At 43.8% G+C, this 25,421-nt stretch overlaps 1 protein-coding gene across 1 annotated transcript in view; it reads right to left on the bottom strand.

The window, feature by feature from the left end:
- Nucleotides 1–1,104: 1,104 nt before the first annotated feature.
- MRPL48 (mitochondrial ribosomal protein L48) overlaps nt 1,105–25,421 on the bottom strand; it is a 98,677-nt gene continuing 74,360 nt past the window's right edge. The window contains exons 5-8 of the mRNA XM_069640127.1: nt 23,937–24,106; nt 23,102–23,204; nt 22,681–22,770; nt 1,105–2,449 (exon numbers count right to left, since the gene is read on the bottom strand). Of these exons, the coding sequence (XP_069496228.1) occupies nt 2,375–2,449; nt 22,681–22,770; nt 23,102–23,204; nt 23,937–24,106 (438 nt within the window). The 3' untranslated portion in view covers nt 1,105–2,374. The remainder of the gene's footprint in view (nt 2,450–22,680; nt 22,771–23,101; nt 23,205–23,936; nt 24,107–25,421) is intronic.

Here is a 25,421-nt window from a genome sequence, read left to right as displayed (position 1 = left end):
CACGCCTCTCACACTTCACCATGCATCTGTCCCCTACTTGTTATTGCTTACAAGAGTCTACGCACATGTGCATGCTCGCTTACAAGAGTCTACTCACATGTGCGTGCTCACCCGAACTCCTCTGTCACAGGGTTCCAACACCGGCCTGAACTCTCCTTGGAGTCGCGCCTCGCTTAAAAGAGCAGAGAGCACTTCTCTTGAAATGGCTCCTGCTAAACCACTCGGAACATGTGTTTGTTTTGCAACCGGTCGCTGTAGATGGCGCAGCTCCTTCTGAAGAAGCATCCTGGAAGCCTCCGCAAACACGGGGGATGCTGGGATCTCGTTGGGGTCACCAATTGAAGGCAAGGCCCCGAACACTCACACCAGAGACAATTCAATCCGCTAGGGAAGAAATGCCCAAGTTGATCTTGTAAGGATAACAAGTTTTAATCTCGCACACAGATGGGAGCAAAAGCAAAGAACTCTGCTGCCAAGAACATTCTGCCGAAGAATGATACAAGGAGATTATTATAAAGAAACACATTGTCATTAATGACGTAAACATATACAGTAAAAACCTGTGCAGCTTCTAGGTGTGCGCCTATACAGGATCCGCCTGCCCCATAAATGATGCCAGGTGATTGGTTCCAGCCCTGCCCAAGTCTTCCATCACTTGGCTGCCACAGAGATCATCATCTTCTCACTGACGAAGGTCAAAAAACAAATGAACTACACGCCTAACAAAATGTTACTTTATCATTATACTGTGCACCTGGCAGGCTTTAAGACTGGCTCAAAGGAGGTTCTGGGGCACTCTAACCTCCACACACACATTTCACTCACTCCCTTCCATGCCATCCGGCTCCAAGGTTTCCACCCTCGTTTTGAACTATGATTGATCCCTCCCAGCACCTCACAATACAAATCATATGATTGTCGCTCAAAGATGTGCACTGTCCGTCCGCTTTGAACATTTCAGGACTTGCTACTTTCTGGTTGGTGGTCAAAGGGCACTGGTGCCAGGGAATTCAGGGATCTTGAGGTTTAGTCAGTTATATGTGCTATAACTCATGGTCACCTGGGAATGGGCCATACAGATAGAAAAACATCTTTGCAACACTGTTAGAACAATGAATGAGTTTAATGGTGGTTGGGGGGATGAGTTGTCCTCACAGGAGCTCGGCATGGCTGGAGATTACCCTCAACTCACAATTAGGACCTAGTGCATGAAATGCTGCATTCGTCGCACAGGACTAATCGCAAAACTATGGTTACTAACATCTACACAGAATGCACTAACATGCACCAACATCTACACAAAATGGCAGTATTGCTCGCGCCTTGGGCTATACTATGCAGGTTGATTACATTGGGGTGGGGGTCCTACGACCACCCCTGCTCAGCCCAGCATGGTGGTTCTAATGCCTCTTGCCTTCCTCTAAAGCGCTTCGGGGGGGTGGGACGGGGTTGCCCCCTTCCCAACAGTAACATGGCCCATAGTTAATGGCTTTATTGCTAGGTCTTTTTGCAAAGCATCTGAAACACAAATATTCCCATAGAAAACAGTTTTTCTTTTTAGCCTTAATGCTTAGTCAAAGGCGCTGTCTGATAAATTAAATATGTAAAGTCATATTTACAATAGGCATGTGGAGTGGGAATAGAAAGAAAGAACGTTTGGGTTCTGTGAGATAAATAAAGATAAGTATCTTCCAAAAACAAACCCCTCCCTTTCTAACCAGGCAGCAGATTAAGCACATACCATGTGGAACAGAGTATCTGCGCTATTAAGAAACATGCAAAGTATTTAAGGAGTTGTCCATATCCTCTATAAATGCGATAATTGTTTCAAATGGTCTTAAAAACCACGAGTTTCTATCTTTCTTTTCATATCTTGCTGTAGGAGAAAACGAGTACACCTAGTCTACTAAGATCTAGTATACTCATTCTGCTATATCATAAGAACAATTCAGTATTCTTGCTTGTGCCAGGATGCACATATCTTCAGAGAAGGACACCTAGGTGGTTTGCCATGCTTCAGAGTCAATACCAGACCACTAAGAAAATACTATAAGAAGTTCTCTATACCGTACTATGTTACGTTAAGCTAAACGAGTTTGTACCAACAATCTTCTTTAGCAGGATGTTGTCTTCTTCCAAGAACACCTTGTAATATAGAAATATGGACTAGGAGGCAACAGTTTAAAGATAAACAGGGCACATTGTTTCGTATCCGTATTTTCTTTTTATAAATGCCCCTCACTTCACAAGTGAATATTTCACATAAGCTATTTTCTTGGTATACGGCGGAACAGATTTTCTTTACACAACCACATAGTTGAATGTTAGAGTCTCTGTTAAGCATGGATTGGACTGAACTTGATCTACAAAGGGTTCAGCTGACTTGTGCCATCAGTCCTTCGAGTTCTGGCCTTGCCTTGAACCTCTTATGGAAGTCTGCCTCTGTGTGCTGTGGAAAAAAGGGACATTGTGAGGAATTAGATAAAGCAAGTTTTTAATATCAATACATATGAAAAACATTAACATGCACTGAGTTCAGCACATCTGGCGACGTACAAACTATCGGAATAAATATATATTTTGCAATGTTGCTTACTTTTAAGAACAGGTCTCCAGCATAACTATCATTAGATTCACACAAATATTGGACTATTTCTCAGAGATAAAAAAGGACTAATATACTACGTCGTCTTGCCTCATTAGATGCTGTCTTGTTTTTGGACACTTAATGATAAAAGGAACCTATAATTTTCTTCATGCAGAACTGAGTGCCTCTTGCCACCCAAGCATGACTGCCTGAAGCACTGAATGCCCGGTCTGGACTTACTCTGAGCTCCTGTTCTCAAGTACCCCCAGGTATAATTGGCGAACATCAAAATGAGTGACCGCAGGAAGAAATTGTGGAGGATTACTTTCGACTGAACCAACTCAAGACTGTTGTTCTGGAGACACAGCAAGCGCCTACCTGACACCTAGAGAACTCAAGAAACAAGCTCAACTAAGTGTACCACATTTTCCAGTTCAAGTGAGAACAGACAAAAAGAAAAAGAGAAACCAATACCAGACAGCGGCTACAATGTCAGCGTTACCGCCCACCATCACCTCTGGAAATGAAACCCACTGCTAGGAAGTGTTTTCTTAGAACACACTGGACAATCAAAATGCACGTTCCAAATGACTGGCAAGATATTTGTAACTTTCCACTCCCACCCTGTTAAGGTGGATTTCTAAAATCAGACCTGGTGGGAGGATTTGGGGACGCTACCCTATTATGGTGAACAGAGAAAACAGAGTGGTCAGCCAAACCCAATCATGGTATGGTAGCAGAGTGGCAAGGCTTAGTCTCAGGAAGGGTGCAAGAGCAGTCTAGGGCTACAATGAGTCCACATAGAGAAACACCATCAGAACCCTGGCGGTAGGTGCCAGCCAATCAGATGGCTAGGAACGCTGGCTTGAAGCGCAGGTGAAAGCCTGTGTTCCATGACGGCCGGCTGCCCAAGCCTCCATTTTCCCACACTCTCTGTCCCCTTTTGTAAAAATTTTAAATTAAACACTTGTTGCTAGTTGATGCTCGACAGAACCTATAGTTTGCACAACCATAAAGTGGTAAGACTAACATTTGCACATTTTTATTATGTGTATCATGATTTGAATCAAAACAGAATAGTCTTGACCCTCCAGGCCGCCCCATTGTTTCAGGGGTAGGTTCTATATTAGAACCACTGTCAAAATTTGCAGACAAATATTTAAAGCCGTATGTCCTGGAGATGTATTCATATATTTAGGATACCACAGAGGTGATAACTCTAATCGAGGACTATCCTTTTAACAGTGAGCAACACGTACTCGTGAGTCTAGATATCGTATCCTTGTATACGTGTATCCCTCAAGACCAGACCCTAGAAGTTTTGGAAGAGGTGCTTCTTGAAAAAAGAACAGAAAGAACGTGTCCCAATAGCTTCATACTTTGGTGTGCATCCATGTCCCTAAAAGAAATGTATTTTAGTTTTAACCAACAAATGTTTCAGCAAGTGCATGGCACTGCCATGGGCTCAGCAGTTGCGCCCTCTGCGGCTAATTTGTTCGTGGAAGCTTTTGAAAAAAAGAGTCATTTATAGCTCCTCCAATCCTTTTTTGAGCCAGTTGCATCTGTGGAGGTGCTACATTGACGATATTTTCATTATTTGGGATGGTGACACAGTGTCGTTTGAGAACTTAAAAAAATGGCTTAATGAACAGAATCCATTTTTGAAATTCACAGCTACCATCAGTACCAGCTATATCAATTTCCTTGACATCACAATTTGGGCCGATGCGAGCCATAACACATTGAAAGTGAAGCCGTATCACAAACCGACCGATCGGAATTCACTTTTACAGTACGACAGCTGCCACCTGAGCCATACTAGGAACAACCTACCAGTAGGACAATTTCTACGAATCAAGAGGAATAGCTCTAGTAGGGCTATTTTCAAAGTAGAAGCAGCTACCTTGAGCCAGAAGTTGCGCACAAGAGGGTACCCGAAGAAGATTGTAAAGCGAGCTTGCAAACGCGCCAAGAACAACAATAGAGAAGCACTTCTCGAATATCGCAATAAAACTCCAGAAAATGATAAAATCGTATTTGTCAGCACTTTTAACACTCTCTGCAACAAAGTGAATGCCATCGTTAAACGCAATTGGCATATTTTAGACACCAGTGATTGTCCGATCGAAAAGCCTCTGTGTGCTTTCAAAAGAGGCCAGAATATAAAAGGATTTAGTTACTCGGAACGATATCTCAGTCCAGTCACCACAACTAACTTTGACTGGGTCATGGGGGCTACAAAAACCTATGGGACAACACCTTGTGGTCGGTGCAGCTGCTGTCCAAGTACTAAACGTACCAAAGAGATCGATCTAGGCCTGTTAAAACCTTGGCAACAGAGGCAGTTCACCAACTGCAACTCACATATGGTGGTCTATGTGATTTGGTGTCCTTGCCCAAAAATCTACATCGGGATGACCGAACGTAAAATCAAAACAAGGATCACCGAACACAAAAGCTGCATTCAAAATAAGAACATCACAGCCCCAATGGTTGGCCATTTTTTGTCGATGGATCATTCACCAGAGTCTTTCACGTGGAGTGTTGTGTCACAGATGTCCTCTAAAGAGAATACATCGGTTAATAAGAAAAAATTGTTTGACACAGAACAAAGATTGATTTTTTTGTGTAATTCGGTAGAGTTAGGTCTTAATGAGACTATCGAGTGGGACCGCTTGAGTTAGCGTTTTGTACATTTCCCTTTCCTTTCAATGGGCGCGGCCCCCCCCCTTTTTTGAGCTCGCCTCTGGAGCAGTTGCATTTATCTAAGGCAGGGGTTGCACTTGTATCCTAACTGCATTAAAATGAGTTATGTACTGTCTGATCAGGCGGCACCTTATACGTGTTGCAAGCTTTTTTTTACATCGGAGTAGCTTTTCCATTTAAGATTTTCACAAATCTTTAGTTCCAAGGACGCAGTCCATAATAGGTAGGCTATCATTAGATCGGGAGAAGAGGTTTTCCCTCTTTTAAGATGACCGCCGGCTTACACTGCAGTGAGTGAGGTTTTCCGACTACTTCATCAGTTTCTATATACTGATGCAGCTAGTTAGCAATACACGGCGGCTCTGTACAGCTTTGGAGTTGCGCAGTAGCCAGACGAGCGCAGGAGCTGATCTGGGGAGCACCACGATTAACATGGTAAGGCGAGAGGGTGCGCGTCGATAATGTCCCATGGTGACCGTAATTGTCCTTATGGATAATCTTCGCGCACCACAGGAGTTTCCAAGTCGAGGGGCACTTAACACGTTGTCTACACGTGTCTTGTTCCCTATTCACAGCGGAGCAAGGAACGCTGACCCGGCCGTTGTGAAGAAGCCGACAGCCCAGTATCGCGCAGCACAGTGGAGCCGCGGACGGCATGCTTTATCCTTCATGCAAGCCCAAATCACATAGAAGACCGCTCTTAAAATAAAGGTCAGTTTCGCACGTTGCTCTGCACATTAGCCCACTCGGGTGGTGGTGAGGCAAGCGCCATTTGAATTAGGCTTGGTCGATTTCTCTGCAGTGAATTGGTCAACCACTTTAGGGCAGGATCACTAGTACAAGGTGTTTTCTACTTCCTGCCTAGTGGTTCTTTCACTCTATGGGTTGACGCTGCTTGAGTACATTTCGTTTAAGGCTATAGTTGGGCACCCAGCCACTATTTAGCCCCTTATTACTGTTTCGCTAGGCTCACAACTACATTCAGTACTAGCCATTTGCTGATCATGCTCTAAATATTGCCCATTGTTCCATACCTTTCTTTTTAGAAAGAAAAGTTCTTCCACCGAAATAGTTCGCGTAAACTACCCCTGCTACTACTGATAAGTGAGCAGTAAGGTAAGCCCTCATTTTAGCGGCAAGTTAGAAACCTGATATTATTCACAGTGTTGGTTAGGAGGGATTCAACTGATTTGGCCTGTTTTTGTTTCCGTCCATTAGGTTGCTCCTTCATAATCAAAAGAAGGCACCTTTTATGATCTGCTCTCCTCGTTTGGCTCCAAGTGTTGCTGATTGTATACTACACATTATCTAGTCATTGACATGCTATTTGATGTTTTTTACATCGTCCCCTGAAGAATTTCCCACCACCTGTCTTCTTTAAGATTAATGGGAATGAAACATGTCGGGCTTTTGTTTTAATTGTGAGATTGTTGTCACAAATTGAACAAGGCATTTACAGCTACGTCATACTGAGAACCTAAATAAGTGTTTCAGTGTAGAAACGTTTTTCTTACAATTGCACATATTGTTTTCATGTCACACAGTTGTTTTGGTATACATTGTTGAGTTTTGTTTTTTCTTTTTATTAGCTTTCATTGCCACTTATTTGTTTTTGTAGATTTGGTTGTTTTTCAATTGTTACTGCACACCCAAAGATTTTTTTTCTTTGGTTGGTGTATTATTGTGTTTTGTCTATATATTAGAAGGTCTGACGGCTTTTCTACCGTCCTTTTTAAAAAAAATCTTTTTAACAAAAAGAATGTTGTTTCTTAATAAACTGTTTTTTTTACATGCATTAAATAAAAAGATATATATATTTTTCCAATTTGTTCTCAGCATCAGTTGTTGCCATAGAGGAGCCTAGTTCATAGTGTTTCCCCAGGGATGAATATAGATCCTTAAGGGTGATTCTCTGAGAGGTGTTGAGACTATTCTGTTTTTCTGTCCTATCATGATTTGAATGCATTACTGCCTTTCAACATTTTACCATCTCGTTCACAAACAGCCCAGTCCAGTCCAGTAAATCCATAAGTGGGTACTAAAGGTTCAGTAAGTTTATGTTTAAGACTATTTGGTACAAACATCTTGGTAAGAGTATCGTAGGATGTTTACCTTATACATAATGACTAACTTTCTCCAGGTGACCCGAAGATCATAAGAATTCAACTCATTTGTGTGAAATATCACTTGACACAAGCCTTTAGCAATGACAGAGGAGGGTGCACATCATAAATACATACCGGTTCACTCACAGAGGCCATTGAGCCTGAACATAAGTAATACAAATATCCTTAATAAGTACCAGAGAGTGCACATTTTTTAGACAGGTATGCCATTGAGGCTGAACACAACAAATACAGATATCCCTAATAACTACCACAGAGCGTGCATTTTTTTAAACACATATAGACGTGGTTTCAAGTGGTGGGATGCACTCGGCACGTCACGTTAGCTGATTGTATCGATTTACCAGACTCAAAGCAAGTTCCAAGGCAGTCCATTAATTCTAACCAAACAGCTAGTCTAAATAGCGCGGACGAAATAGGGATAACTAAAGGACGGTGTTCATAAAAGATTAAGGATGCCAACATTATTGTTAACATTCTGTTAATGGTTATATTACGTTAGTCATTTGGACACTGAGTACTACACGTTCCCTGGCAACAGAGACCAAGCAAACAACATCATTGATTGGCCCATAACCACCAGAGGGTGTAACCAATCAAGATGTACAAGCAATTCTATTTAAATGCATAAAAAGGGCCACGGCAAATTCCATTTCACCAGACGCAGGCGAGGAGAACGAAACTCTAAAGACTAGGTAAGCCTGAATCCCTTTACTTTGAATGTTAGTTTGTTAACACTCTGACAGGAGTTCAAGTTTTATACAATCGGCAAATAGCATTAAGGGGCAAATTAATGGAAATGAGATAACTTAGTATAAGCGGCACAAGAAGCTGGTTTATTTTACAGCGTTTAAGCGAGCAATGGTTGCAGCACAATAGATTTTGGGAATCTCTTCGTGATACACAGTTTGATAACTTAGCGAGTGGTACGGGAGAATACTGCTTTAGGACGAAGTCCATAGACATTATTATCATTCTTTAGTTTTTAACACTCGTACAGGTGTTTAAGCTTTATATCATCTACAAATAGCGCTATGGGTCGATTTAATGTGAACTAAATAATCTGCAATGGTTGCAGTATAATCGGTTGTTTTTTGGAATCTTTCTGTGAAACACAGTGTGATAACTTAGCTAATGGCACGGGCGTATACTACTTTAGTACGAGGTCCGTAGACATTATTAGCACACTTCTATTATGACTTTAATATATGTATAACACACAATGGGAGACTAGAGGTTTTATACTAATCAGTAATTTATAACCATGAAACTCAGGGTGACTTGGGACAGATTTATGACTTAGTTATATTAAGAGGCAGTAAAAAACTAGAGTACGGAATTCCAGATAGAACCCAGTGCTAGCAAACTGTAACGTAAATACTCGGGACAAATATGTTATAGTGGGAGAGCTCAACATCTCCGATCTAACCAGCATTCAACGGTACTAAGGAAGTCATGTATATACAGTATATAACAGTGACATATATCGCGATGGAACTGTATCTCTTTTCTTGACAATAACTTGCAGGTATGGTGATTTAGACCGGAATACAGAACTTTGTGCTATCGATTGAAGGTAGTTTCCCAAACACCTAATTTGAGTTTAACTTTTCATTTACTATGTTTCACAGACTAAGAGCATAATCGATCGCAGGAACACAGATTAATATCTTTCCCAAAAAGAGCTAATTTAAAATTCGAACAACTTGCATGCATTCACGCATATTTTGACGAATAGCCTATTCGAATAACAGGCATTTTATATTAAGTGTTATTGAACGAATGGTACATTACAACATAGAATAATGGTTAGATGAGACAAACGGAGGAGTAAACTATCTATGCATTACTAACATTTCGTGTATTTTGCAAGTTTGTCCCAATATTTGATGATATGTTTTTATTAACATTTTTTATTTTCACTTATTACTCGTTCTTTTGTCTTTGTTTTTTCTTGTTAGCCAACACATCCTACCCTGGTCCAACCCCTCTAATCTCTGTCTCCTAATATACAATGTACATGCAATGGATGATTTCATTCTTTCTATGATAATATACGCAATGTGGCGTTTGTCTTTGTACCAATGATGGATACTGATTGAATTACTTATATGGGACTACACGTTGGTCGAATCACTTTTATGTCATTACATGTTTTGATTTGAACATTTAGACTGGGAGCTTATGTACAGTATCAATGATAATTTGCAAATACCAGTCCAGTTCTGAAGAAGGCCCTGGCCGAAACATGCATCAATGTGCTGGACAACTATTTATGATCACTTAGTAATCTTGACTAGTAAATAAAAGTACATATGTAAACTGGCGAAGATAGCGTAGTGGCATCTATTCATACTGAACATAACGAGAGTGCAGTGGGTTAACTCTTTTTACCCGCACGCGCTGTGACAGGTGGCAGCAACCTCACCAATGAAACTTCATTACATCATGCTGACCATGTCGCACTAAGAACCTTCTAAACCATCCCACAACCTTTTCTTACAAGCACAACAATGGTAAGGATCTGCACCATTCAAACAGGCAGTGGCTATCCAAACATGCATTGCCACTGGTCATCACATCTGCCCAGCAACAAACATTCAGGCACCAGAGATGTGGATTGGGGCTACATCGTACCAGCCCCCTTCTCTGCACACACAAACAACGCTCCCAAGCCTCTGAAATCCAAAGGTTCCCCAGGAAAGTGATTTTCATATAAGACATTTCCTGACCCGAGAAGGCAGGAAGAAGGCCAAAGGACATTATGGCTAAATAAACAAGCGAAAAGTCTTGTGGTATGGTCATCTTAGGGTGCTAGCCACCTTTAGTATCCATTTGTGGTAAATGACAAAGTGCACAAGTAAAATATCACAAAAACAGTAAAAATATCACAGCTGCCCCCAAATGTAAAAGTAACCAAAAGCCATTACATAAGAAGCTATAAAGGATACTAAGTATCGTAACTGCACTTACTGCAAGGTGATGTGTGCAATTATAACAATGCAAGAATTCACAAAGAGAGAAATAGTCTCCTCTGTACTGACAGTCTTAGGGATTAGTCAGTTTCCCCATACGAATGAGAAAAACTGGCAGGGGAAGTAAAGCAGAAGGCTTTACTTCCTTGCAAAAAGTCAGGACAGGGTTCAAAGCAAGCAAAACGAAAGGGTGTCCCATAGAAATCTATTCTTTCAAAAGTAACAATATGGATGACTTAGCAGCCCTGGTCCAAACATTGTACCATGTAAGATCCCCCATAGGGACATTCATCTCTTCTTGCCAACGCAACATATAGGCATGCCGAGGCGTAAAGCGGCAAGCATTAAGCAAATGATACAATGAAGAGACCTTATAGGAAGGGGGGGGACAAATAAAAAGATCCTCAAATGGAGTTGTGTCCCTTTTAGCCTGTTGGGAAACCTTTTCGGCAGATATCCAATGGCGGAACTGTTATAAGAATATTTATCAATGTCCCAAACCAGGAAGGCCTGCTGACATTTCTTAAAAGTCAAGGGAAGCTTGAATTCAAAGAGCTGTCCCAGCCGTTCAAGACATCCATCAACTCATCTAGTTAACCTGCCTTGTTGGCAACTTTGTGGGAATTCGGGTGTGTTCCATACTTGTTTATAGGCGCGTTACAAATGCCATATCATATCATGTACGAGAGAGGGGAGAGGGGAACGTCGTCCCCCTGGTACTTACGAGCTGCCATGTCCCAGTATTCCATCAGGGTCATGGGGAGGAGATTAGCCTCCTTCTTACGGACTAAAGGGGACCTCCAACACCAATCATGCAAGGAAGTCTACAGCCTGGACTGCTCAGTAGTTAATCAATGCTTAGGATTATGGTTGGTGGTCATACTATCGAATAGAGGGGCTAACTGTGCCGCGTAGACCACCAGACTCATTTTATCTTTTGCTGACATCAAAGTACGGCAGGAGACCCTCAGATTTTTTAGCCAAAATAAATCTAAAAATAGAGGCTTGTAAGTCTTTGAGGGCTTGCTTGTGGACATACAAGTTCAAATAACGCCCTTGTCGATCCATAAGTGACTTCACTATTGTAACATTTAGAGAATGAGCAAACAGAATAGCAACGCCTGCCCCTTTAGCTGGGGAAGATGCAAAATACTGGCGAGGGAACCACTTAGAGCGAAGCCTAGGCCAATCTGCCCTCAGTAGATGCGTTTCCTGAGACAGAACGACATTGGCTTTTAGTTATACAAGCTTAGCCAATACGCACTTACTCTTCCTGGGGGAGTTGAGCCCCTGTATATTTTGTGAAATCACTTTAAGATCACCCATTCCCCCTCCCCCCATTGTTCCACAACCCAACTTCTAGCCAGTTCCAAACCAAGAACCCAATCTCACCCCTCATCAGAATCACCTGCTTGGGGGTGGACCAAAATAAAACCCCAGTGCTGTAATGATAATAAAACAGAAGAAACAGCGCACACACCGAGATCGCAAACAGTCCTCCATGGACTGGCGAGAAAGGAGTGGGGTCTCTTGAGGGTCCAGCGTGATTGAGTGGGATAGTCTGATGTGTTTACTCTTCTCCCTGTTGGCTGGGGTCTGCTGATTAAAGGCTGTTTTACTGTTGATTATTCTTTGTTTGTTTCAATTGGGGATGCTCATGAAGCTACTTAATGTTTTTGCATTCACGTATATATGGGCAGGGCATATATATGTTTCTGATGAGTAATGTGTATAGTCTGATGATGGAAAAATCTCCATGTCTCTATTAGGCCCAGTTCTCTAAAACAGCGTGCTAATGCCTGCCGATGTCTACCGTCGTTAGGCGCGGGCAGTAGGGTTTTATCTAAAACTGGGTATTAAAGTCCCCTCCCACTAGTACCTGTCCTTCACATCACCTTCCCAGTTTCCACAGTAAACCACCAAGAAAGTGTTCCTGCCTTTCGTTAGGTGCATAGACAGCCACCAGAGTGAACATTTGACCCTGTAGAAGTCCCCCTGAGTACCTACTATCACCCCTCTGGGTCCCTATAGAGAAATTGTTTGAAGAAGTCCACTTCCCTCCCAATCAAGATCGCCACCCCCTTTTTATGGCCCACTAGAAGCAAAGTACTGTAAGGGGAACGCTCTATGCCTCATGCAGAGCTCCTCTTTTGAGAGCAGGTGCGTCTCCTGCAAGCAGACAATAGAGGCCTTTAAGTCCAGCAACTGCTGCAGCATAGAGCGTCTTTTAACAGGTGAATTAGGCCCTGGACATTAAGAGCAACCATCATCGAACCAGTCTTGCCTTTCAGAGAAGTGATTTGACCCCCCACCTGAGACGCCTCTTAGCAACCCCTGCAACTGCCACCATGCCACAAACAGAGGTAAACAGTATAACCCCCCCAACTTTCCCCAAACACCCAAGTCCCAGCGAGACGGGGACGCATCCTCCCCCACCAGGTCCTGAAAGAGCAATACGGGTTAGATACGGACCAATTCCACTGCCCCATCCGTTCCCTCCTCCCACAACCCAACTCTAGTCCACTCCCAATGGAGCAAACACCCCCATAAATCATCTTCTCACAATATAATCTTGAACAGCCATTAGGGTGTCATGAACCATTCTATACGGTGCAGACGTCCCAACACCACCAGTTTATCATTCATAAAGAGTGCCCTTTAGCCCCCTCAGGGTGCCGTGCAGTCAACATTCAAGTAGGCACTGCAGCTCGGGCTCTACGACTCCTCCCTTTAGAATACAAGTGGCCCAACTTCCATCCCTCCCTCTTAGGCAACAGAGTGGTACTCTGACTAGGTTCCTTTCCCGAAAAGGTCTCAGTGAGGTGAGATCCACCATCTTCCTCCATTAGGTACTCCACTTCCTCCTCAGAGATATTGTATGACTGGCCTTGCCACTCAAAGCCGTAAACCGCATGGGAATGTCTATCGATAGCAAACGTCCTTTGCCTTCAACCAGCTGGTGACCATTCGTAGTCGCTTCTGTTTAGCCAGAGTTGCCTGGGCCAGGTCTTGAAACAGTGTTCATGGGGAATCCCCGATCCGCACCGATCCTGCTTCCTTGCTGCCTTCATAATTATTTCTTTCACTTGAAAGAGGTGCACCCTGGTAAGGATGTCTGTTGTTAGGCCCCTGCTCAATTGGTAAGAGCGATGTGATCTGTCCAGATCAATCTCTTCATCAGCCAGAGTCTCAAGCAGGTGTTGAAAAAAATAATGCTGCCACATACCCTGGTAAGTCTGCGCCGGACACAGACTTGGGGAACTATCGGACCCAGATAATGTTCTCACACGCCTCCAATTTGTTGAGGACCACCTCTACCGTGTTGTTTGAGAGTGCCCACTCGTTTTGCCAATTCCTCCTGTTCGTGCCCCTGGTCACTTAAAGTTGATTCGACTTCATCCACCCTCTTTTCCACAGCTAAAATGTTCTTATTTAGGCCAGAAACTGCTTGAGTCAGACCAGCTGCACTGTCTTTTATGTCCTTTTAAGCTTAGCCGACATAGCCAAGAAGTCTGAACTCCTAGTCGATGGGTCATCGGCCTCCAACTGGGGCGGAGGGGGCGAGTGCACTTTACCAGCAGTTGTTTGCTGGGTACATTTTGCGGTGTCAGGGCATTGCATCAATGCTTTTATGTCCCCGCAGAGGGCCCCCTCCTGCTTCAATGGTTGTTTTTCAACCCTGATGCAATTTGCCACTTACAGCAAAGGGTCTGATTAAGTACAGCGTTGTTCCCTTGTCACAACCGTTTGGTTTCCCCACACTACTGCTTCCGCAGCTCAGAATTTACAGACTCCATGGGGTCCTTTCCTTTATATTGATCACCAACCTCAGGGAATCAGGCTCTCATATCTTCATGTGATCCCTATTGTTAGTTCAGGCAGTAGGTTCGCAGCACTTCGACCTACTAGTGCAAGTGCACAATTTCCTATCAAGCTGACGCCTCCCAGATGGGCTGTTTCCCTATGCTTTGCCGGTAATTCGGGGTGATATGCCTCCTCCAGCCCTCCTTGCAGTTAAGTCTGACTTTTCCCCATGCCCCTGTTCCTCTGTACTACGTTGTAGCAGACTCACATTGCCCTCAGCACTGATCTCCCCGGTACAGTGCCAGTGTTATCTCCATTAGCGTTGTCACCTCCTCGTAGAGGGGTGCCCCGCGGCTCCTCAGTTGCGCTGTCTTGTCTGCCGGTATCCTCAGCACTCCACCGACCGCTGTGCTCATATGGCGACAGCACCAGGAGCGGGACAGAGCGATCATTCGATCTCCCGTCTGCACTTGTCTGGGAGCCTCTTGGCCGCACGCTCCATGTTTGCTCTCAGGGTTCGCTGTCGCACCGACTGCCCCGTCACGCGGCTACCGATCCGCTTTGCTAGGAGAGGATCCCCGTCCCTGTCCGCACATGGAGGCGATCTATCAGAGGAGAACGGGGATGGGGGGGGCGTTTCAATATGCCGCAGATTCGGCTGTGGACACGTCGGGTCGGAGCTCGGCCTTAATGGTCGCCATTATGGTTTTGCTGGGTGGTCACCTTCAAACAGTGATTCCTCATCTCCCCAGGTATGGAGCTCTGCCAAACCTTCGGGGCCTTAGCAGCATGGGTTCCAACATCCCCTGTGGGTTTATGGGGTGTGCTCTGTCATTATAGAGGGGATCAGGGATCTATGGAACAGTGAAGCTCACCGAAGAGGCATATTTATTGTACCAAACACTTAACGTTGTAATGTATGTTATTACATTTAATTAATATGTTTGTCAGCTACGAGACAAAATGTTGAATAAAGCTGTTGTGAAATGCAGTGGTGTTGCTAGGTCTGGAAAAGATCTGGCGCTACGCTAATGTCGGGAAATGTCGGGACTCAGGGCTAGCTAGCATTTTGGTTGTAGCCCCTGAGCTTCTATCCAGGGCTACAACCAATAGACCCAGGGCTATAGTCCCTCCAGTAATCCCCTAGTGACGCCTCTGGTCAAATGGAAATGTATCTGCTTTAGCTGTAATTCTATGTAGAGTGTATAATTTTCAGTAGACCGGTTTGGTGTATTCTTGTGTATCATGTATTTTTTATTTAGTTTATTGTGCATTTGTAAGGCGCTTTTACATCAAGTAAATTGTGTTTGAAAGAGCGCACAGGGCCGCAGGGAATGAAATCAAAATACAATGAAAGATCCAGGCAGACCTACTAGGCCTTGTGAGCATTCAGAAGGTGCAAGAGCAGAGGGAAGGGAGGATGGAGTGGGGGGGGTAACAAGGATAAGTGCTCAGTGTACCAGGAGGGAAGTGCTAGGGAGTGAGCAGCTATAAGTGCGTCCATGAGTGGTCAGCTGGCAATAAATACGTGCAGGCATATGGTGGCATGGGCCAGTGGGTGCCAAGGCAAGTGCTGGGAGTGGGCGGAGGCTGAAGGCGATTTGGTGTGGGAGGCCAGGGCCCAAGAGGACACATAAGGGCTCTGGTCACCAATCTCAGCAAATGAGGAGGTTTAGCAGAGAAGGGAGCAAGGGAAGGAGGTGGAGAAAAGGAGAGTCTTGAGGGCCTTCTGGAATTTGAGGAGATCCGGCTCAAGGCAAAGAGAAAGAGGGAGGCTGTTCCAAAGAATGGAGCCTGCTGAGCAAAGAGATCGGCCACCAGATTGCGGTTTAGCGTTGCGCTTCACACACAGTGTTGGAGAGGGATTGAGAAGCCCAAGGAATAAGCCCAAGGTCAGCAGGTAAGTCAGTCTGGGGGTAGAGTTGGGGCACAGTGTGCAGGATGTCGAAGGGGGCTGAAAAGGTGAGAGGAAAAACATTGGTGGCAGATTTAGCCCTCATTCCGAGCTACTGGATTGGCTGTGTGCCCAATTCTGGGTGTGAATGATATTGTAGGACCACAAGCACCTGATTTCAAACACGCTCCATAATAATGTAAATGTAGTGTTTGAATTTACAAAGAACCGAAAAGCATTTCAATTATTTGCAAATGCAAAGACTGGTGGTGTCCCTTATACCCTTCGCAGCACTTTACATGGATAAAAGCAGGCGATAAAAACGCTCATGCCTTCACTAACGCAGAGCTCTGTGAAAGCATTAGAGAGACCTTCAAAATCTTTCATGGGCACTGCAGAATCCGGCGCATGAAGGACGCTTCACCCATCCCTCTCCCCCCGGGTGAGGTTAGATTGCCAACCCTGCCCTCTGCCCGATCCAAGATCAGTAAGTAGGATGGGGTGAAGGGCGTCTCCTGGCCTTCTTCCCTAACTTGGACACTTGCCTGGAGGAATATCATCCTGAAAATAACATTACTGCTGCACACCCAGGTACGTTTTTTAAATAAAAAAGGAAATGCCGTGCGTGCTTGTATGAGAAGAGCGATAAAAGAATGCGTGCCTGCGTGTGTGTGCGTGTACCTGCGTGAGAGATGCGTGCGTGCATGAGAAGAAGTGTGAATGTTCTGGGAGCTCTTGTGAATAAGAATTCAGTGTGAATGTTATGCGCGTGTGAATGATTGATTGAGAGCAGATGAGTGACTGCTTGTGTGAATGTGTGTGTACGTGGAAAGATGGGGCAGAACGGGTGGTATTGGTGCATGCAGCTAGCAAGGACACGTGTTCTTACTATGGATGGCATTTTACAAAGGCCTTAAGGGCAAAGCCAACATGATGAAAGTTTTTACAAGGGGAGGAGGAAGCACTTGTGCAGCAAGCAAAGGCGTGTTTTTAAAAACATTTTTTTTACTGTGGCATGCCGTATTATACTGGGGTTAAGGGCAACGCCAACACAATGAATGCTCTTACATTGTGCAGCAAGCAAAGTCATTTTGCTCATTCTGGCATAGTATTTTATAGCGGTGATAGTTAAGGGGCAGGCCAACATGATGCGTTTTCTTACATGGTGGAGGGAGAAACATTTTTTTACAGCAAGCAAAGGCATTTATTTACTGTAGCATGACATATAATACCGATGTTAAAGGCAAAGCCAACTTGATGAGTGTTCCTATTTTGGTGGAGGGACATTTGTGCAGCGAGCAAAAACATGTTTTCCCATGTTAGCATGGCATTTTTTGAGGGATATTCTTTATACATACCAACGTTATCCATTCCACTAGTCCAGTCCTGATATTAACTTTGCATTCTGGGACTTGTAGACCTGGATCTCCCATTACGAAACTAGGAGTACACGTCCCAGAATGCAAAGTTAAAACCAGGACTTCACTATTGTCTCCCGAATAGAATGGAAAATGCGGCCATATATGATTTTTGCAGCCAGCAAAGACATATTATTCTTAGTGTGGCGTGGTATTTTACACTAGTGTTAAAGGCCAAGCCAAAATGAAGAGTGATCTTTACATGGGGTTGGGGCATTTGTGCTGCTACTCTATTGTGGAGTGGCATTTTTTCTTGGTGTTACGGGCAAAGACAAAATAATATGTGTTCTTACTTGGCCATACTGACCAACATTGGTACAACCAGTCAATACGATACTTGCATGCACATATTTTCTAATAGTATCATCGTTGACACTATAGTCAAAGCAAGCAAGAGTATGTTCGAATACTGGCATATATTGGTGCAGCCAGCATGGACATTTATGGGCAAAGTCAGCATATACATATTTTTGAACACTGGCAGAATATTGGCACGTCGTGCGAAAAGCCATCATGCAAATACTGTGGAAAATGCTTCTGTGCACTGTTGGTGACTTGGTAGCAAATGGATTTTTTCATGTCAGGCCTCAAGTGCAAGATACGTATCCGGTTCCAAGGAAAAGGGAGGGAAAGGACTTACCAATCAAATGTAAGTCTGTAGTGTATAAGAAGGACAGGAGAGGCTTGAGGTGGCCCCTGAGAAGTGTTTATTGTTCTGAAAAAAGCCAATAGTGTCAGAGAAGGCCTCATACAGATGGGCACCAAGCCTTTGAGAGACCCATGAAACTCTGATAACAAGGAATAGTTGAAGGCTGAGCCTATGAAGCAGTGTGTCGAAAGCACCTAATTGAAGGAGATATTATCACACTATAAAGAAAGATCCTAAGGAGTGTTTTCGCTTTGTTGCCGGATATGTCACTTGGACAAGGTTTACACGCTTTGAGACTTCTACGGTGGTGAGCTGGCACAGTATTCAAATCCTAATAGTAATAATGGCGTTCCCCTGCCTTCTACACAGTGCTTGTCCTTTTTAAAGATAAGAGCATTCTCAGCAATCTTTGCTGCCGAGTCATGCATGTAATTGGGTCAAAATACTGGCTTCCTGGTGCCACATCACTACCTGTGCTGCAGTTTATTTGTAACTCCAAAAACAAATATCAGCTGCTTTGCTCATTCTCATTGAGACCTAGGCCTCGAGAATGTCCACAGAAACCAGAGTCTCTCTCATGATATCAGTTGGCCATTACCCCTTTGCACGTTAAATAAAGGGGACAGCACATCATTATGGTATGGATTATTCCGAATTTTGGTAGGCTGACAATTTGCATTTTCAGAGGTAACCTGTGAGTTGAGGTAAAGGCAGCCTGCATCCACAACCACAGCCAATAATAATTCAGGGGTCTATGTGATTTCATCAGGGAGATTTGGTTGAATCGAACCCCATCGTTATCTTTCTTTATTTTAGCCATTTGGCTGCAAATATATGCAGGGGGAGGGAGGAACTTTCTTTTGACCATTCTCGCAAAGAGCCCTACAATAATCCCGGGACAGATGCTTTCATTCAGCAACTACGCCTGAGAATGAAATCTCCATTTATTCCTACTTTCTAAACTGCACAGTGTCAACAGTTTCCCAGGGGACCGTGAAGTGCTGTAAATACTACAAGACACTTGTGGAGAGATTTATCCGGCTATGGAGACGATTGGCTGCCCCGGGCCAGCAGAAACTCTATCAGATTCAAGTATTCATCCCACGGGAAGTGTCCTATTGCCCCAGGATATCGCACCAAAACTGTTCCTATGCCCACCCCATAATAACAATTCACAAGCGCTACAACGGCAGACGTTTGAAGCACTTCTAGCCCCAACCAGCTTGCAGACGCCAAACACCACGCTTCGTTTCAACAGCTATAAATAACAAACTGCTCCTGAATGTTATCAAAATGAAATAATACTAAGCATAATTTGTATGATTTTTCCATAAATTATGTGCTCTGAAGTGCGACAAGTCGCCATCGCGATTATGCCTTACCAGTGATAGTTTTATTCTTGGTATAGGTCTGCCATGCTATACCTTTACCGGTGTCTGTGGCCACGCTTTATTATTGCAGTGATAGGAAGTTTGTTTGCGCCACTGACCACTGCAGATAGCACCCAGAAACATCAGACGTACCAGGGACAATACATAAACCTCATATCCGGACAACTGTAGATCCGATTTCCTGTCTTGCATTTAACTCACTCCCAGCCAGCAATACAGCAAAATGTATCTTCAGACATCAGCTTAAGACTCTTTCTGTTGATATACAAATGCAAATCCAAACTCCAACAGGTGTACCACAAGAACAGAGGATGCACCAAAGGGGGGATGGCTGTACTGAATTTATAGAAGTAAAGTTGCCTGGTTGGTATTTGTGGGGTTACACTCTGTTAGGGAGGTTTACACAAGTTGTCTGTGAGAACTTGGAAAAGCACACCTTAGGTGACAGGGTGGTACCCCTTAGGTTTAGACTGAACTACCCAGAGGTTTGGTAGCAATGGCTGAGCAGCCAGGCTTAGTCTAGGAGAGACACGGGCTGCAGTGAGGCACACAGTACTTAGAGCATACAGTTGGTTCACGGTAACACTTACACATTAGCAGTTTTATAAAATATAGTCATTTATTTTATATACAATAAGGATTTAGAATTAAGTCATGCAAGTACTATTCACATAGTGATATCACAGTAGTATAAAAGGTAGCACACTTCAAATGTAAAGCAACACAAAAGTTATAGAAACTACTGATACTAATAAGCAAACTTACTCTTACAACTTTAGTTAACCCTTGCTCAACTAATCTTCAAAAGTCCAACCCAAATACTAAATGAGTCACAGAGTCAAGGGGGTTCTGGGGGTCCAGTGAACAAGTGCCTTGGAGGAAAGAGGCAGGTACGCAGCAGACAGAGCAGAGTCAATGAAGGTTTCTTCAGGTTTGCAGGTAAGTAATTGTTTTGGCAATTTAGATCCCAATGGGTTGTTCACTCCAATGGGACTCAGGGGGCCCTCGATGGGGGTGCAAGTAACAGCTTAACTGCAGCCCTCCAAGAACACCTAAGCAACGCAGCAAGACCAAGGTAAGTACCTAGGCCCGAGACAGTACCTTATCAAGGAAGAATTTTGGCGCATCAGGTTGGTTTCCAAGGTGAGGCAACAGTTGTTCCTGGTTCGGGTTTCTTAGCCTGGATGGCTGAAGAAGAAACTTTGGCGGGAACAGATGGATGCACTTGAGCAGTGGAACACCCAGCAGTGGATCTTTGCGGCACTGGTGCTTTGGAGCCCTTCATAGGCTTCAGGTCAGCGACGGTTGGCATCTGGTAGTCTTTTCTTCGGTACTCAGTCCACGTCTCAGTTGAGGGGATGTCTCGGAGTTGAAAAGTGTCACTGAAGGCCCAGAAAGATGCCCACAAGATTTCAGCCAGCTCGGCGCTTCACAAGATGCTGCACAGCAAAATGGCACAGGTCGCAGGGTATTGAGAGTTTGCAGCCCCGGAATGTCACAGCTCTTTATGGGATGGCGTAAAATGCAGGTGGTCTTGAGACTGGTTAGGAAGGACGTGGTCTTCAAGGCAAGCCCGCCAAATACTAAAGACCCATCAAGACCTCCCAGACCCAGAAAGGTAGAAGAATGCTATAGAAAGAACAGGTCATAAGGAACAGGGCGTAAAAAGGTACAGCCATCGTTTTATTCAAATGGTGAACCCTGTATCCCTACTGCTGTTACGAAGACAGCCTGCGGTAGAAGTACACAAAAATGTCGTGCAAAAAGGTAGATGGCCACCAGCCTGTCAGATGAACTTGTAACAGTAACTAAATGTTACTGGAACAGTGAGAAAAGGGCGACAATGTTTCCCCTCAGGACTCCACATATGGTGGGGTGTGCTGATCTCACTAAATAAAATACAGGAGGGACAAAAGGGTCCTCCCCCTGCCCTGGTAATAGCAGTTAACCCAAGTAAAACAAAAATGAAAAGCTCAAGGAGCTTCCAGCAACATTGCACAGAGAGTGCTGTGTGCTGCAATAGTAAAAGATAAATTCCAGAAAACATGGAGAAAAGCAGAACTCTGTTAGAAAGTATCAAAAAGAGATAACAAGGGGTTCCAAGTACAGAGTAAAAGAATGAGCGAAAGGTTCCCACTCGTTCAGGAGAAATGGTACAAAAATCCAATAGTCCAGCAAAAATGCTGGAGGACTCACAAAGTGGGAAGAATTACACTCAATAGTGCATAGTTACTCTGATCATAGCTAAAAGTCATCTATACTCTGATGCAGGTCTGTCCCACTTAGGTCTACTTGCAGCATTTCACTACGTAGTGTCTTTTTTTATTTTAGTTTGAAAGGATCTCTTGGAACCTGTGGGAAGGCTGATGGAGTCAATGCTTTATACTAGATCCAGTATGAACACTGCCAGAGAAATCATGGCACCAAACTGAATGAATCCAGAGCTGATGGAGGTTAGGGTAAACCTGCTTGGACCACTTTGACTAAGGTAAAAGTCCACAATTGCGATACATGAAACAAACGTCCTTACAAGGTTTTCAACAGGCATCCCAGTGGAATGAGGACTTTTGAGAGTATAATTTCAGGGCCAACGATATGGCCTCCAATGTAAGATATTTGTATCCACTGTGGTTCCAATAAACCTGATAGAGTGGTTTTAGGGAAGATCCCAGATAAAGCGGAGGGGGTTTCATTTTCAATTTTTACATTGGACTTTCCCTCTCCAACCCTTTGCAAATATAGGCTGTGCAATATCCCCACTTTAGATGTGAACCAAATACCAAAAATGAGTCACAAGGCAGGGTAAGAAATCAACACCTTAAGAAGCACATTTGGATGGTCACTCGGTGCTCAAAAGTGTTGCTGCGTCTCCATAGCACTGAAGGCCATGCAATATCCGGTTGCTTTCCAAGGCATTTAAATGGCCAATTGTCAACATAGACTCTATGGAATCATGCATGCTAAATTCACGTGTAGTACACAAGTAGTGACAGTTCCAATCAAATAGTGTGCGTTTATTACAGCCCATTTGTGACGTGCTGAAGCACACTAGGGTTGCACGTGGCCCAATTAAATGAATGAAATAGTCATAACATAAAAACGAAAAATAAAAAAGGCAAACAACGTGTACCTCCTTAATCAATAGTTTGACTCCTTCAGGCTGATTTTTCCGCAGAATTTCGAGGAAAACAGGAGCCATCGTTGAACTCAAACCTTTGATCTGAAATAAGGAAGCAAGGTGTACAATGAAATCGACACAGCGATATAGTCTCTTCCATGCAAATCAAAAATCCATATACAATCAGGAAAAATGCATGAAAATATGTTTTTTCAAATTACTTCTGCAAAAGTTAATGCAATATAAAGTGAAGGGCGTAGATCGAAAGTACACCATAAGAGTGCATGGAGATTGCACATAATGTAGACAGAATTTCACGATTATTATCACAGACCTGTCCTCAATTCTTTCCTTGTCCGTTCTCTGCAAATCTAGGTAAATTTGTATGCAGTTCAGGAATTCTATAATCTCTGAAGGAAATAACTTTCAGTACCTGCACGACTCGTTCATGGGTCGTAAGCACGGCGTCCAAGTACATCTTGGTTCCTTGCTCCTGTAACATCATCACCTGTTCAGTCTTTGTGGGTAACCCATAGCTACAGAAAACATAAGGCCAGTTGTTAATATTCGATGACTACAATTTAAATGCAGCCATGATCTTACTCCGCCTCACCGCTCGTCGCTTGAATACTTCTACACTCCCGCCCGCTCACTTCCTTCTCAATACCAGTTGGTTCTTACTGCCCCTAAACCTTCTCGTGCCTCTTCTCGTTTTCACTCCTTCTCCCTCCTGGCTCCCAAAACATTGGAACACATTAGCTCGGCCTATCCGTTTGTCTCCAACCTTTGCTTCTTTTCGTTCTGCTTTAAAAGCTCACCCATTTACAGGGGAGTTGCTAGGTCTGGAAAAGACCCGGGGCTAAACTGATGTCGGAACTGTTGGGACTGGGGGCTTGCTAGTCTTTTGGCTGTAGCTCCTGAGATTCTATCCGGGGCTACAACCAAAAGATCAGGGGCTATAGCCCCCTTAACCCCCCCCCTAGCAACGCCCCTGCCCATTTATCTCTTAACGATCATGTTACTTGACTTCATTATTTCCAACCATTATTGTACCGTCTCCTCTTGTGCAGTGCTTTGGCAAAAGCTTTACATAAATACAATGCATACAAATACAATACATGACAAGGATTTCCAGCACAACTAGTAGTGTCTGGTCAAAAGCCAAAACAGAGCTCACCCAGATATAGAAAAAGTTGGAGTGCTCTCGTCAGAGCACACAGCAGGTTGAGACTGGAACAAACAGAAAGGCGTAGATTTGCACTCCATACCTCTCCTCCACTTTCACGTTAAGCTGGTTGCATAGGCGGTGCACGTGCTGTGCATAGTGCTCCACCAGCGTCATATCGTAGCCGGAGACCTGCACGTTCAGGGCGCCAAACTCCCAGTCGGTGCCAGCGCTGATCTCCTTCATCTGAATCTTTTCTTTCTTCTTCTTAGGCTGAAGCAAGCAAGTAAAACATCACAGCTGAGTCAATGTTCACTACAGGGACAGCCAGGACAGAGTAGCTTGCAATCCATGCAGTCACCAGAAGTGAGCAAGATATAAAATACCTGGGCTAACAGAGAAGACGCCCTCTAAAGATTCACATGCTTCAATATTTACCCTCCATCTAAACTAAACTAAACTAAACTAAACTAAACAGGGAGCACCTCATGATATTAAATAAAATAATGGAAAGTATATAATATTACGTCCTTCTCATTACCCGCCTGGTGGCAGGTTAGTTTCCTACTCCAAACAGGACAAATGTGCACCATATTCAAAAAGGTAAAGTGATCAGGTTGGATGTGAATCTACACTCAGGTTACAGGGAAATAACTAGATTCTGTTATGCCTTTTTACAAACTTGCATGAGGCAGTAACTATCTGTAGGCAAAGGGACACAGAGATCAATTTAATTGACAAACTGACCAATTTAAGAATCCATGCTAATGTCTGCATCTATATGGGACTGCTTATATAAGGTGGAAACCAATTTCCAAGTGACTGCTTTACGAATTCTGGAGGGGGAGGGGGAAACATTCAATGTGTACCAAAGTTGTAGAGAGAGCCCTGGACGTAGCTTATGGAAACTGGTGTTGTAACAGAAGCTGAGGTTCCTGTTGATGCCTCCCTTGTAACAGCTCCATGACGCAGTGTAGTCTCTCTGGATACTTTGAGGTCATTAAAAGAATAATAAAATACTTTCCTCCATCAAGGATATGAAAACGCCACATAGTAGGAACTATAGTACCAGCAAAGTAGAGGAATCAGGTGACAGAAACTACCTGTAATGCATTTTAAAAATGTAATATCTTTGACTAAGTATGGAGTCTATGTGAAATGCATCTGGGTGCAGCAGTGGATGCTTGCTTCCAATTCTCAGTGAAAGCTTCCTTTCTGAAACTCTGGAAAAACATCTTGTTTTTGCCCAAGCCAGTCGAGGTTTGTTTTCAATTCTGCAGAAGCCGAAAAAGAGTTCTTTCGGTTCCCATGAGAAACAGAGTGTTTACTTGTCACGGCATTCCACAGAGTACATCGGCCGGGTCTTTATGAAATGCCATCAGCAAGTGAGCTTTCTGGAAAAGTACTAGTCTGTAGTTGTGTAAGTTAGATTGGGGGGCATTAGACAAGGCTGGCAAAGAGAGACACAGATACAGCAGAACCGAGAGACGGTGGACACACCAAATCCAGTTCCAGTCCTGTTGTGCTGTCTCTCTGTCTGTTTGAGAAGCTGCCCAGTGAAGTTCTTGGCAGGGATGAAGTGATGCAA

Source organism: Ambystoma mexicanum, chromosome 7q (genome assembly GCF_040938575.1).
Source record: "Ambystoma mexicanum isolate Mex_15411 chromosome 7q, UKY_AmexF1_1, whole genome shotgun sequence".
Taxonomy (NCBI): Eukaryota; Metazoa; Chordata; class Amphibia; order Caudata; family Ambystomatidae; genus Ambystoma; species Ambystoma mexicanum.
The sequence above is the reverse complement of the archived record's forward strand: the minus strand, read 5'-3'. Positions and strand labels throughout refer to the sequence as shown.